Here is a 14,946-nt window from a genome sequence, read left to right as displayed (position 1 = left end):
GGGGGCATGCGGAGAGAACTTCACTCTGTGTATGACACTGGGAGTGTGTGATGCGACGGACTTGTGGGAGCTTCACTCTGTGTGTGACTTCCAGAGTGTGTGATTTGATGTGTGAAGACAGCTTCACTCTGTGTCTCACCCCGGGAGTGTTTGATTGGATGATGTGGATGGAGCTTCACTCTATGTCTGACCCAGGAGAGTGTGAGGGGATGGTGCGGAGGGAGCTTTATTCTGTGTCCGACCCCGTTAGTGTGTGAGGACATTGTGCGGAGGGAACTTCACTCTGTGTCTGACCCCGTGAGTGTGTGATGGGAAGGTGCGGAGGGAGCTTCACTCTGTATCTGACCCTGGGAGTGTGTGATGGAACGGTGTGGAAGGAGCTTCACTGTGTGTCTCATGCCAGCAGTTTGTGATTGGACGGTGTGGAGGGTGCTTCACTCTGTGTCTGACCCCTGGAGTGTGTAATGGGACGGTGCGGAGGGTGCTTTACACTGTGTCTGACCCAGGGTTTGTGTGATGGGACGGAGCGGAAGGAGCTTCACTCTGTGCCCAGGAGTGTGTGATAGGACAGTGCGGAGGGAACTTCACTCTGCGTCTAACCCCGGGCGTGTATGATAGGGCGGTGCAGAGGGAGCTTCATTCAGTACCTTACCCTGGGAGTGTGTGAGGGGACTCTGCTAAGGGAGCTTCACTCTGTCTCTGATCCTGGGGTGTGTGATAGGACGGTGCGGAGGGATCTTCACTCTGTGGTTGACCCCAGGAGTGTACAATGGGACAGTGCAGAGGGACCTTCACTCTACGTCTCACCCCGGGAATGTGTGATGGAATGGTGCAGGGTGTGCTTCACTATGCGCCTGGCCCTGGGATTGAGTGATGGGACAGTGCTGAGGGAGCTTCACACTGCAACTGACTAGTAGTGTGTGATGGGACGGTGTGGAGGGTGCTTCACTCTGTGTCTGACCATTGGAGTGTGTGATGAGATGGGGCGGAGGCAGCTTCACTCTGTGTCTGATCCTGGGAGTGCGTGATTGGACGGCGTGGAGGGAGCTTCACTCTGTGTCCGACCCCGGGAGTGTGTGATGGGATGGTGCGGAGGGAGCTTCACTCTGCGAATGACCCCGGGAGTGTGTGATGGGACGGTGCAGAGGGAGCTTCACTATGCATCTGACACCAGGAATGTGTTATGGGACGGTGCGGAGGGTGCTTCACTCTGCGTCTGACACCGGGAATGTGTGATGGGACGGTACAGAGGGTGCTTCACTCTGTGTCTGACCCCGGGAGTATGTGAGGGGACAGTCCGGAAGGCACTTCATTCTGTGTCTGACCATGGGAGTGCGCGATGGCACATTGTGGAATGAGTTTCACTCTGTGTCTGACCCCGGGAGTGTGTGTGGGGATGGTGCTGAGGGAGCTTAACTCCGTGTCTGATCCCGAAAGTGTGTGAGGGGACAGTGTGGAGGAAACTTCACTCATTACCTTACCCTGGGAGTGTGTGAGGGGACAATGCGGAGGGAGCTTCACTCTGTCTCTGACCATGGGAATGTGTGATGGGACGGTGCGGAGGGAGCTTCACTCTGCGAATGACCCCAGGAGTGTGTGATGGGACAGTGCAGAGGGAGCTTCACTCTGTATCTGACACCGGGAATGTGTGATGGGACGGTGTGGAGGGTGCTTCACTCTGTGACTGGCCCTGGGAGTGTGCGATGGGATGCTGCGGAGGGAGCTTCACACTGCGAATGACCCTGGTAGTGTGATGGGACGGTGTGGAGGGAGCTTCACTGGGTGACTGATCCTGGGAATGTGTGATGGGACAGTGTGGAGGGTGCTTCACTCTGTGACTGGCCCTGGGAGTGTGTGATGGGACAGTGTGGAGGGAGCTTCACTGTGTGTCTGATCCTGGCAGTGTGTGATTGGACGGTGCGGAGGGTGCTTCACTCTGCGTCTGACACCGGGAATGTGTGATGGGACGGTGCGGAGGGTGCTTCACTCTGTGTCTGACCCCGGTAGTATGTGAGGGGACAGTCCGGAAGGCACTTCATTCTGTGTCTGACCATGGGAGTACGCGATGGCACGTTGTGGAACGAGTTTCACTCTGTGCCTGACCCCGGGTGTGTGTGAAGGGAGCGTTGCGGAGAGAACTTCACTCTATGTCTGACCACTGAAATGTGTGAGGGGACAGTGCGGAGGGAGCTTTAGTTCGTGTCTGACCCCGGGAGTGTGTGATGGGACAGTGCAGAGGGAGTTTCACTTGTATTTGACCCCGGGAGTGTGTGATGGGACAGTGTAGAGGGAGCTTCATTCTGAGTCTCACCCCGGGATTGTGTTTCGGGGCGGTACGGAGGGAGCTTCACTCTGTGTCTGACCCCGGAAGTGTATTATGCGACGTGTCGAAGGAACTTCACTCTGTGTTTGACCTGGGAGTGTGTGAGTGGATGGTGCGTTAGGAGTTTCACTCTCTGTCTGACCTCAGGAGTGTGTGATGGGACGTGTGAAGGAAGCTTCAGTCTGTGTCTTATCCCTGGAGTGTGTGATTGGACGGTGTGGAGGGACCTTCATTCAGTAACTTACCCCGGGAGTGTGCGAGGGGAAAATGCTGGGGGAGCTTCGCTCTGTCTGACCCTGGAGTGTATGATGCGACGTGTGGAGGGAGCTTCACTCTGTGTTTGACCCCGGGAATGTGTGAGTGTATGGTGAAAAGGAGCTTCACTCTGTGTCTGACCTCAAGAGTGTGTGATGGGACGTGTGGAGGGTGCTTCACTCTGTGTCTGACCCTGGGTGTGTGTGATGGGACGGTGTGGAGGGAACTTCACTGTTTGTCTCATGCCAGCAGTGTGTGATTGGACGGTGTGGAGGTTGCTTCACTCTGTGTCTGACCACTGGAGTGTGGGATAGGACAATGCAGAGGGAACTTCACTCTGTGTCTGATCCCGGGCGTGTGTGATTGAACGGTATGGTGGGAAATTCACCTTGCGTCCGACCCCGAGAGTGTGTGATGGGACAATGTGGAGGGAGATTCACTCTGCGTCTGACCCTGGGAGTGTGTGAGGGGACTGTGCGGAGGAAACTTCACTCATTACCTTACCCTGGGAGTGTGTGATGGTACGATGTCGAGGGAGCTTCACTGTGTCTGACCTCTGGAGTTTGTAATGGGACCTGTGGAGGGAGCTTCACTCTAAGTCCCTGTGAGTGTGTGATGGGACGGTGCGGAGGGAGCTTCACTCTGCATCTGACCCCGGGAATGTGTGATGGGATGGTGCAGAGGGAGCTTCACTCTGCGTCCGATCCCGGGAGTGTGTGATGGTCGGTGTGGAGGGAACTTCAATTTGCGACCGAACCCGGGTGTGTGTGATGGGACGGTGCAGGGGGAGCTTCACTCTGTGTCTCTCCCTGGGAATGTGTTATGGGACGTGCGGAGGGACCTTCATTCAGTAACTTACCCCAGGAGTGTGTGAGGGGTCAATGCGAGGGGAGCTTCACTCTGTGTCTGACCCCCGGAGTGTATGATGCGACGTGTCGAGGGAGTTCACTCTGTGTCTGACCTTGGGAGTGTGTGATGGGATGGTGTGGAGAGTGCTTCACTCTGTGTTTGACCTTTGGAGTGTGTGATGGGACGGGGTGGAGGGAGCTTCACTCTGTGTCTGACCCTGGGTTTGTGTGATGGGACGGAGTGGAAGGAGCTTCACTCTGTGCCTGATCCCGGGAGTGTGTGATTGATCGGTTCGGAAGGAGCTTCACTCTGCGTCTGACCCCGGGAGTGTGTGATGGGACGGTGTGGAGGGAGCTTCACTCTGCGTCTGACCCTGGGAATGTGTGATGGGACGGTGCAGAGGGACCTTCATTCAGTAACTTACCCCGGGAGTGTGTGAGGGGACAATGCTGGGGGAGCTTCACTCTGTCTGACCCTGGAGTGTATGATGTGACATGTGGAGGGAGCTTCACTCTGTGTTTGACCCCGGGGGTGTGTGAGTGGATGGTGAAAAGGAGCTTCACTCTTTGTCTGACCTCAGGTGTGTGCGATGGGACGTGTGGAGGAAGCTTCACTCTGTGTCTTATCCGGGTGTGTGTGATTGGACGGTGCCGAGTGAGGTTGACTCTGTGTCTGACCCCGGGTGTATGTGATGGCAAAGTGTGGAATGTGCTTCATTCTGTATCTGACACCGGGAGTGTTTAATGGGATGGTTTGGAGCAAGCTTCACCCTGTCTTTGATCCCGCGAGTGTGTGATGGGGACGGTGCGGAGGTAACTTCACTCTGCGTCTGACACTGGGAGTGTGTGATGGGATGGTCTAGAGGGAGCTTCACTCTGTGTGTTACTCCTGGGAGAGTGTGACCCCCGGGTGTGTGTGATAGGACCGTGCGGAGGGAGCTTTACTCCGTGTCAGACCGCGGCAGTGTGTGATGGAACAGTGCAGAGGGAGTTTCACTCTGCGTCTGACCCTGGGAATGTTTGATGGGACGTTGTGGAGAGAGCTTCACACTGTGACTGACATTGGTAGTGTGTAATGGGATGGCGTGGAGGGAGCTTCACACTGCGACTGACCCTGTTAGTGTGTGATGGGACAGTGTGGAGGGAGCTTCATTGTGTATCTGATCCCGGGAGTGTGTGATGGGACGGTGTGGATGCAGTATCACTCTGCGTCTGACCCTGGGAGTGTGTGATTGGACTGTGTGGAGGGACCTTCACTCTGTATCTGACCCAGGGGTATGTGATGTGACGTGTGGAGGGACCTTTACTCTGTGTTTGACCCCTGGAGTTTGTGAGGGGACGGTGCGGAGGGAGCTTCACTGTGTGTCTGATCCCGGCAGTGTATGATTGGACGGTGTGGAGGGTGCTTCACTCTTTGTCTAACCTTTGGAGTGTTTGATGGGAAGGTGTGGAGGGAGCTTCACTCTGTGTCTGACCCTGGGAGTGAGTGATGGGACGATGTGGCGGGAGCTTCACTCTGCGTCTGACCCTAGGAATCTGTGATGGGACGGTGCGGAGGGACCTTCATTCAGTAACTTACCCCGGGAGTATGTGAAGGGACAATGTGGGGGGAGCTTCACTATGTGTCTGACCCCGGGAGTGTATGATGCGACATGTGGAGGGAGCTTCACTCTGTGTCTTATCCTGGGAGTGTGTGATTGGACGGTGTGCAGGGTGCTTCACTCTATGTCTGACCCCAGGAGAGTGTGAGGGGACGGTGCGGAGGGATCTTCACTCCGTGTCTGACCCTAGGAATGTGTGATGGGTACGGTGCGGTGGGAGCTTTACTCCGTGTCTGACCCCGGGAGTGCGTGTTGGGACGGTGCAGAGGGAGTTTCACTTGTATTAAACCCCAGAAGTATGTGATGGGATAGTGTAGATGGAGCTTCATTCTGTGTCTCATCCCAGGAGTGTGTTTCGGGGCGGTGTGGAGGGAGCTTTACTCTGTGTCTGACCACTGAATTGTGTGAGGGGACAGTGCGGAGGGAGCTTCACTGTGTGTCTGACCCCTGGAGTGTGTAATGGGACCTGTGGAGGGAGCTTCACTCTAAGTCCCTGGGTGGGATGGGATGGAATGGTGTGGAGGGAGTTTCACTCTGTGTCTGACCCCGTGAGTATGTGATGGCAAAGTGTGGAAGGCGCTTCATTCTCTGTCTGACACAAGGAGTGTGTAATGGGATGGATTGGAGCGAGCTTCGCCTTGCGTTTGACCCCGCGAGTGTGTGATGGGGACAGTGCGGAGGTATCTTCACTCTATGTGTAACCCCTGGGAGTGTGTGATGGGGCTGTCCGGAGGGATCTTCACTCTTTGTCTGAACTGCAGGAGTTTGTGATAGGACGGTGCGCAGGGAGGTTCACTCTGTGTCTGTTCCCGGGAGTGTGTGATGAGACGGTGTGGAGGGAGCTTCACTCTGTGTCAGAACCCGGGAGTGTGTGATGGGACGATGTGGAGGGAGCTTCACTCTGTATCTAACCCTGGAAGTGTGTGTATGGATGGTGTGGAGGGAGCTTCCTTCTGTGTCTTACCCCGGGAGTGTGTGAGGGGACGGTGCGGAGGAAATTTCAATCTGTACCTTACACCAGGAGTGTGTGATGGTATGGTGCCGAAGGAGGTTCACTCTGTGTCTGACACCGTGAGTGTGTGATGGGGACGGTGCGTGGTGACCTTCTCTCTGTTTCTGACCCCCCAGAGTGTGTGATGGGCCAGTGGGAGGGAGCTTCACTCTGTGTCTGATCCCGAGAGTGTGTGATGGGTCGGTGCAGAGGGAGCTTCACTCTGTGTCTGACCCCGGGAGTGTGTGACTCGACAGTGTAGAGGGAACTTCATTCTGTGTCTCACCCCGGGGGTGTGTTTTGGGGCGGTGCGGAGGGAGCTTCACTCTGTGTCTGAACCTGGGAGTGTGTGATGGAATGGTGCTGGTGGAGCTTCACTCTGTGTCTGACCCCGGGGGTGTGTGACGGGATTGTGCAGTAGGAGCTTTACTCCGTGTCTGACCCCGGGAGTGTGTGATGGGATGGTTCAGAGGGAGTTTCACTCTGTGTCTAACCTGAGGAGTGTGTGACAGGATGGTGCGGAGGGAACTTCAGTTTGTGTATGATCCTGGGAGTGTTGATGGGTCAGTGCAGAGGGATCTTCACTCTGTGTCTGATCCCGGGAGTATGTGATGGTACGGTGCGGAGGGAGCTCACTCTGTGTCTGACCCCGGGAGTGTGTGACTTGACAGTGCAGAGGGAGCTTCACTCTGTGTCTGATCCCGAGAGTGTGTGATGGGTCGGTGCAGAGGGAGCTTCACTCTGTGTCTGACCCCGGGAGTGTGTGACTCGACAGTGTAGAGGGAACTTCATTCTGTGTCTCACCCCGGGGGTGTGTTTTGGGGCGGTGCGGAGGGAGCTTCACTCTGTGTCTGAACCTGGGAGTGTGTGATGGAATGGTGCTGGTGGAGCTTCACTCTGTGTCTGACCCCGGGGGTGTGTGACGGGATTGTGCAGTAGGAGCTTTACTCCGTGTCTGACCCCGGGAGTGTGTGATGGGATGGTTCAGAGGGAGTTTCACTCTGTGTCTAACCTGAGGAGTGTGTGACAGGATGGTGCGGAGGGAACTTCAGTTTGTGTATGATCCTGGGAGTGTTGATGGGTCAGTGCAGAGGGATCTTCACTCTGTGTCTGATCCCGGGAGTATGTGATGGTACGGTGCGGAGGGAGCTCACTCTGTGTCTGACCCCGGGAGTGTGTGACTTGACAGTGCAGAGGGAGCTTCACTCTGTGTCTCAACCCGTGAGTGTGTGACGGGATGGTGCTGGTGGAGCTTCACTCTGTGTCTGACCCCGGGAGTGTGTGTTGGGATTGTGCAGTGGGCGCTTTACTCCGTGTCTGACCCTGGGAGTGTGTGATGGGACAGTGCAGAGGGAGTTTCACTCTGTGTTTGACCCCGGGAGTGTGTGATGGTATAGTGTAGATGGAGCTTCATTCTGTGTCTCATCCCAGGAGTGTGTTTCGGGGCGGTGTGGAGGGAGCTTCACTCTGTGTCTGACCACTGAATTGTGTGAGGGGACAGTGCGGAGGGAGCTTCACTGTGTGTCTGATCCCTGGAGTGTGTAATGGGACCTGTGGAGGGAGCTTCACTCTAAGTCCCTGGGTGGGATGGGATGGTGTGGAGGGAGTTTCACTCTGTGTCTGACCCCGTGAGTATGTGATGGCAAAGTGTGGAAGGCGCTTCATTCTGTGTCTGACACCAGGAGTGTGTAATGGGATGGATTGGGGCGAGCTTCGCCTTGCGTTTGACCCCGCGAGTGTGTGATGGGGACAGTGCGGAGGTATCTTCACTCTGTGTGTAACCCCCGGGAGTGTGTGATGGGGCTGTCCGGAGGGAGCTTCACTCTTTGTCTGAACTGCAGGAGTTTGTGATAGGACGGTGCGCAGGGAGGTTCACTCTGTGTCTGTTCCCGGGAGTGTGTGATGAGACGGTGTGGAGGGAGCTTCACTCTGTGTCAGAACCCGGGAGTGTGTGATAGGACGATGTGGAGGGAGCTTCACTCTGTATCTAACCCTGGAAGTGTGTGTATGGATGGTGTGGAGGGAGCTTCCTTCTGTGTCTTACCCCGGGAGTGTGTGAGGGGACGGTGCGGAGGAAATTTCACTCTGTACCTTACACCAGGAGTGTGTGATGGTATGGTGCCGAAGGAGGTTCACTCTGTGTCTGACACCGTGAGTGTGTGATGGGGACGGTGCGTGGTGACCTTCTCTCTGATTCTGACCCCCCAGAGTGTGTGATGGGCCAGTGGGAGGGAGCTTCACTCTGTGTCTGACCCCGGGAGTGTGTGACTTGACAGTGTAGAGGGAGCTTCATTCTGTGTCTCACCCCGGGAGTGTGTTTCGGGGCGGTGCGGAGGGAGCTTCACTCTGTGTCTGAACCTGGGAGTGTGTGATGGAATGGTGCTGGTGGAGCTTCACTCTGTGTCTGACCCCGGGGGTGTGTGACGGGATTGTGCAGTAGGAGCTTTACTCCGTGTCTGACCCCGGGAGTGTGTGATGGGATGGTTCAGAGGGAGTTTCACTCTGTGTCTAACCTGAGGAGTGTGTGACAGGATGGTGCGGAGGGAACTTCAGTCTGTGTATGATCCTGGGAGTGTTGATGGGTCAGTGCAGAGGGATCTTCACTCTGTGTCTGATCCCGGGAGTATGTGATGGTACGGTGCGGAGGGAGCTCACTCTGTGTCTGACCCCGGGAGTGTGTGACTTGACAGTGCAGAGGGAGCTTCACTCTGTGTCTCAACCCGTGAGTGTGTGACGGGATGGTGCTGGTGGAGCTTCACTCTGTGTCTGACCCCGGGAGTGTGTGTTGGGATTGTGCAGTGGGCACTTTACTCCGTGTCTGACCCTGGGAGTGTGTGATGGGACAGTGCAGAGGGAGTTTCACTCTGTGTTTGACCCTGGGAGTGTGTGATGGTATAGTGTAGAGGGAGTTTCATTCTTTGTTTCACCCCGGGAGTGTGTTTCGGGGCGGTGCGGAGGGAGCTTCACTCTGTGTCTGACCCAGGGAGTTTGTGACAGGATGGTGCGGAGGGAGCTTCACTCTGTGTCTGATCCCTGGAGTACGTGGCGGAACTGTGCGGATTGAGCTTCACTCCGTGTCTGACCCCGGGACTGTGTGAGGGGCGGTGTTGAGGAAACTTCACTCAGTACCTTTCTCCGGGAGTATGTGAGGGGTCTGTGCGGAGGGGGACAGTAACCATTCTTACCTCTGTCTCCACCACAAAGCGTGGAGGTCATCCGTCTCGGCCACAGCTACTTTATCAACTGGGACAGGAAGATGTACTGCGCACAGTGGGACACTGCAGCGGAGGCCCGGACCACCACCCTGAGTGAGGAGTTGGGCCAGATCGAGTATATCTTTTCTGACAAGACAGGCACTCTAACCCAGAACATCATGACCTTCAACAAGTGCTCCATCAATGGAAAGACCTACGGTAGGAATCATCTTCCCTGCTCCTGGGAGTCCGCAGACACTCCTCCCCAACCCCTCCCCCCCTGTCTATAAGACCCTCAGGCACTTCCTCCTGACTCCCCGGGGTTCTCAGACACCTCCTGCACCCCTCCCCCCTTCCCTCTGAGACTGCCGCAGCACCAGATGTCAGCCCTGAGCGCGAGCCCCGGTGTGCGGAGCTGCGTTCCGGAAGAGCCTTCTGCTCAACACCTGCACCCCCCCCACCCTCCAATGCATTGCTTTGGCCTCCATGTCCTTCCCTGCTGCCCTCAACAGTCGCCTGTTGCCTCCCAGTTCTCTGTAGGGATCCAGGCTAGTTTATCATCGTGCTCCGAGGTTCTGTGTGGAAGCCTATCTTACGAGCACCATCTGACCAATCATGACAATAAAAGCCTTGGTTTGGATCAACAAGTCTTTGGTTCTTTCCATATAACCATATAACCATATAACCATTTACGGAGCGGAAACAGGCCATGTTGGCCTTTCGAGTCTGCACCGGTTCACTGATTTTGTGTGCCTTCTTCAGGCATTGGTCCCGGTAGATCTTCATAAAAATTCAATTAATGTGGTGTCGGAGGAGTGTTTCAACGCGCTCTACAATTTTATTAACTGGAAGACTGGAGAATATCCCAAGTAGGTCGACCAATCCAGAATGACCTGGTCTGGCTTGGAGTCAGAGACCTGCCAGTAGTTCTGGCTACGCTCTCAGCCAATCACAGTCATCCTACACTACAATCTGTACATATACACATTGGTGATAGAATCTGTACTATCATATTGACATAGTACACTAGCTGAAAACATGGGGCAGAGTTACAGATGGAGATTAGAATTGAGCTAAAGGAGCGTGGGGCTCAGATCAGAGTCTGATAACAGCGTGGGGCTCAGACAGGAGTCCGATAACAGCGTGGGGCTCAGACAGGAGTCCGATAACAGCGTGGTGCTCAGACGGGAGACTGATATCAGTGTGGGGTTCAGACAGGAGGCTGATAACAGCAAGGAGCTCAGACAGTAGTCTCATAACCGTGTGGGTCTCAAACAGGAGTCTGATAGTGTGGGGCTTTGATAAGAATCATAACAGCGTAGGGCTCAGACAGGAGTCTGATAACAGCGTTGGGCTCTGACAGGAGTCTGATAACAGTGAGGGGCTCAGTCAGGAGGCTGATAACAGCATGGGGCTCAGACAGGAGTCTGATAATAGTGTAGGGCTTAGGAGTCTGATAACAGAATGGGGCTCAGAGGGGAGTCTGATAGCATGGGGCTCAGACAGGATCCGATAACAGTGTGAGGCCCAGACAGGAGTCTGGTAACAGCGTAGGGCTCAGACTCTCAGGAGGATGACCTCACACCCAGCACTTCTTCCTGAGGGGAAGTGGGGGAGGGATGAAGAGAGTGTGGTTGAGGGTGGGGTCGTTTAGTTTATTGGCTGCTTTTCCGTGGAATCGCCCTGTGTAATCCAGTGATGTACCAGACGAGCTGTGGTTTTGGGAACAGTAGGAGTGGGGTTTTACCATCAGTCACCCATTGTTGGCAGAGCCTCCCAGTCTGGGTACTGGAATGGCAGGCTGGTGAGGTGGGAGGGGTAATTAGGAGCAGGGAGTGGCAAGGAGGGAGGAGTAGCAAGAGGGAGGGGCTGTTGTGGAGGGAGGGGGCGGTGAGGAGGAAGGGGGTGGTGGGGAGCTGAGGAGGGAGGGGGACGGTGAGGATGGAGAGGGCGGTGAGGATGAAGAGGGCAGTGAGGAGAGATGGGGCGGTGAGGAGAGTAGTGAGGAGGGAGGGAGGGGCAGTAGGGAAGGAGCGGTGAGGAGGGAGGGGGCAGTGAGGAGAGTGGAGTAAGGAGGGAGGGGGCAGTGAGGAAGGAGGTGAGGTGAGGAGAAAGGGGAAGTGAGGAGAGTGGAGGAAGGATGGAGGGGGCAGTGAGGAGAGTGATGTAAGGAGGGAGGGGAACGGTGAGGAGGGAGGGAGGGGGTGAGGATGGAGGGGGCGGTAAAGAGAGTGGTGGGAGTGTCACACACACACACACACACACACACACACACACACACACACGTGCACACTCATAGACACATAAACAAGTGCAAACTCTCATTCGCATGCACTCATACACACACATTGTCCCTATTACACACACTCGGACACACTCACATTCACAAACACTCTCACACTCATACTCTCACACACACTCAAAACCACGCTCACACTCACACACTCACAATCACACTCTCTCACCACAGTCAGATATAGACACACTCACTCACACAACCTCGCTTCCACACAGTTGATGTCAGCCCTCTGTCCCCACACATCTACTTCCACTGTAGAGACCACCCTGCTGACCTTCTCTCTGCCCCCTCGCCACCCCCGCCTCCCTCAGTGCCATGCAATGCAGAGACCATGGGCTCTCTTAGCCTCCAGGATGCCCGGAGCTGCTGTCAGGACATTGAGGGGTGCAGGTGATAAATTTTCAGGAAATGCAGTTTCAGATTGTCCGCCTTTCCTTCCAGGAGATCTGAGCGACCATCTGGGACACAAATGTGATGTCAGGGAGGTGAGTCACATTCGGGGCACAGGATCACAGTTGAAGGGAAAAATCTCAGGGTTAACATGGGGAATGTGTGATGGGATGGTGCGGAGGATGCTTCTCTCTGTGTCTGATCTTGGGATTGTGTGATGGGAGGGGACTGAGGGGGATAGGGACTGGGGTAGGGGGAATGAGGGGGGAGAGTGAAGAGGAGGGGCGAGTGAAGGGGTGGGGGAGTGAGGGGGATGGAGGGGAATGAGGGGAGGGGACTGGAAAGAGGACTGGGGAAATTAGAGGGGAGAGTGAGGGGAAGGGGAGTGAACGGAGGCGGAATGAAGGGAGGGGAGTGAGTGGCGGGGGAATAATGTAGGAGGAGTCTGAGGAGGAGGGAGACTGAGGAAGAGGGGAGTGAGGTGGGGAGATGATGCAGAGGGGGACTGAGTGGGAGGGGATGAGGGGTAGGGAGACTGAGGACCAAGGGGGAGCTGACAGTGGAGGTCTGCTGGCCACTGGCTGGATATCTCTGCGCGTTCGAGTCCACGGGGAGGCACAGGTCCCGGTGAGTAGGGTGGGAGAGAGTTGAGCAGTGCAGAGTCTGTGTCTATAGTCCCTGCAGGGCATTTAATCTCCCCCTGACCCTCCTCTCCACCCTCTCTCTCTCTCAGCAGCAGAAGAGGCCAGCGGTGGACTTCTCCTTCAACGAGCTGGCGGACCCTTGCTTCTCGTTTGAGGACCCACAGCTGATGGAGGCGGTGAAGCTGGGAGATGCCAGGGTGCACGAGTTCTTCCGCCTGCTCTCCCTTTGCCATACTGTAATGTCGGAGGACAGCGAGGAAGGTAGGGACTGCACTGGTCCTCTGAACACTTGTGCCTCTGCTCCCGGCCCTGCTGCCACAGAGATGCAGGCCTTAATCCTGAGATCCAGGCCCTGATCCCAAGATCCAGGCCTCTGGACCCGATCCCAGGCCATAATCCTGAGTTCCAGGCCTCTGGTCCCGAGATCTAGGCCATAATTCTGAGATCTAGGACCCAGTCCCGAGATCATGGACCCAGTCCCAAGATCCTAGCCCTAATCCCGATTAAGGCCCTAATCCCAAGATCCAGACCTCTGGTTCCACAATCCAGTCCTAATCCCAAAATCCAGGCCCTAATCCCAAAATCCAGGCCTCTGATCCCGAGATCCAGGCTCTAATCCAGAGGTGTAGACCCCAGTCCTGATATCCAGGTCCTAATCCCAAGATCTAGGAGCCAGTCCCGAGATTTAGGCTCTGGTCCCGAGATCCAGGCTCTAATTCTGAGAGCCAGGCCCTAATCCCAAGATCCAGCCCCTAATCTTGAGCCAGACACTAATCCTGAGATCTAGGACCCAGTCCCGATATCCAAGCCCCAGTTCCGAGATCCAGGCTCTAATCCTGAGATCCAAGCTCCAGTACCGATATCTAGGCTCTGGTCCTGAGATCCAGGCCCTAATCCCAAAATCCAGGCCTCTGGTCCCGGGATCCAGGCCCTAAACCTGAGATCTAGGACCCAGTCTTGAGATCTAGGCTCTGGTCCCGATCTAGGCTCCGATCCCGAGATCCAGCCCCTAATCCTGAGCCAAGCCCTATTCCCGAGATCCAGGCCCCTGTCACGAGATCCAAACTTCTGCTCGGATCCCTCGGAGTACTACCCTCCCAATCCCCTACTTGGACCCTGCAGGATCCTGCTGCACCCCCTCCCATGCCCCCACTCCAAGCCCCCTCACCGAGCCTCGGGATCATGCTGTGCATTGTATTTGGGGGCGGGGCAACAGACAGGAACAGTGGGGGTGACTTCCTGCACCCTTCCCTGGCAGGGGGCCTGTACTACAAGGCCCAGTCGCCGGACGAGGGGGCTCTGGTGACTGCCGCTCGCAACTTTGGCTTTGTGTTCCGGGGCCGGACGCCTAGCACAGTGGTGGTGAGTGAGATGGGCCGAGAGGTCACCTACCGCCTGCTCGCCATCCTGGACTTCAACCACGGCCGCCGGCGAATGTCTGTCATCGGTGGGTAATGGGTGAGGAGTTGTGGGGGAAGGAGTGTGAGAGAGAGGAGAGGTTGGGGAGATGGGGGGGTTAGATGGGGGAGGGTTGTGAGGGAGGGGAGAGGTTGGGGAGATGGGGAGGGGTTGGGGAGAAGGGGAGGGGGTGTGATGGAAGGGAGGGGCTGAGCAGATGGGGGAGGGTGTGTGAGGGAGGAGAGGAAGTGGGGAGATAGGGGAGGGGTTGGGGTGATGGGAAGGGGGTGCGGAGATGGGGGAGTGATGGTGGGGGGAGGGAGGGGATGTGCGGGGGGTGGGTTCAGGGAGTGAGGGATGGGTGGATGGAGCTGTGGGGGGGGTAAATGGGAATTCTAAGGTCAGGGCATAGAGGGGGAGGTGCTGATGGGTGATTGTTACCCAGGACCCCTCCCACCCGGGACTGACTGCCACACCCCTCCCCTCCCCTCCCCACAACCCCTCTGTACTGACGGCCTGTCCGTGCCGCAGTGAGGAATGCGACTGGGAGGATCCGTCTCTACTGCAAGGGCGCCGACAGCATCGTGTTCGAGCGGCTTCACCCATCCAGTCACCGGCTCATGGACGTCACTGTGGAGCACCTCAACGTGAGTTTGGTCGCCCGCCCTTCCCACTGGGGATATCCCCTGTCCCGTCCCGGCCACACCGGGGAAATCCCCATCCTGGTAACACCAGAGAAATCCCCCCTCCCGGCAACACCAGGGAAATCCCTCCCCCTCTGCAATTTCTCCACCAGAGAACTCCCTTCCCACCGGGGAATCCCCATCCCAGACGTCCCATCAGAGAATTCCGCCCCCCCCCCCCCCCAATAATCCCCCTCCTGGCAAAACTGGGAAATTCCCCCCTCCCTCCTGGCACCGTCCCACCAGGGAGTCCCTGTCCCGACCACACTGGGGAAATCCCTCCCCCTCCGCACTTTCTCCACCAGAGAGCCCTGGCTTCT

General features: G+C 56.4%; 1 protein-coding gene across 4 annotated transcripts in view; it reads left to right on the top strand.

Moving 5' to 3' along the window:
• LOC138764441 (phospholipid-transporting ATPase ID-like) overlaps positions 1-14,946 on the top strand; it is a 78,600-nt gene that overhangs the window by 32,672 nt on the left and 30,982 nt on the right. For 3 of the 4 annotated variants that reach the window (XM_069940365.1, XM_069940364.1, XM_069940366.1), the window contains exons 13-17: positions 9,223-9,431; positions 11,953-11,996; positions 12,635-12,806; positions 13,804-13,992; positions 14,475-14,590. In XM_069940365.1, coding sequence (XP_069796466.1) covers positions 9,223-9,431; positions 11,953-11,996; positions 12,635-12,806; positions 13,804-13,992; positions 14,475-14,590 — 730 coding nt within the window. The remainder of the gene's footprint in view (positions 1-9,222; positions 9,432-11,952; positions 11,997-12,634; positions 12,807-13,803; positions 13,993-14,474; positions 14,591-14,946) is intronic. The other variant, XM_069940367.1, reaches the window with a different exon arrangement.

The sequence above is a fragment of the Narcine bancroftii genome, chromosome 5, assembly GCF_036971445.1.
Source record: "Narcine bancroftii isolate sNarBan1 chromosome 5, sNarBan1.hap1, whole genome shotgun sequence".
Classification (NCBI taxonomy): domain Eukaryota; kingdom Metazoa; phylum Chordata; class Chondrichthyes; order Torpediniformes; family Narcinidae; genus Narcine; species Narcine bancroftii.
Note: the sequence above shows the minus strand (reverse complement) of the source record. Positions and strands in the feature narration are given on the sequence as shown.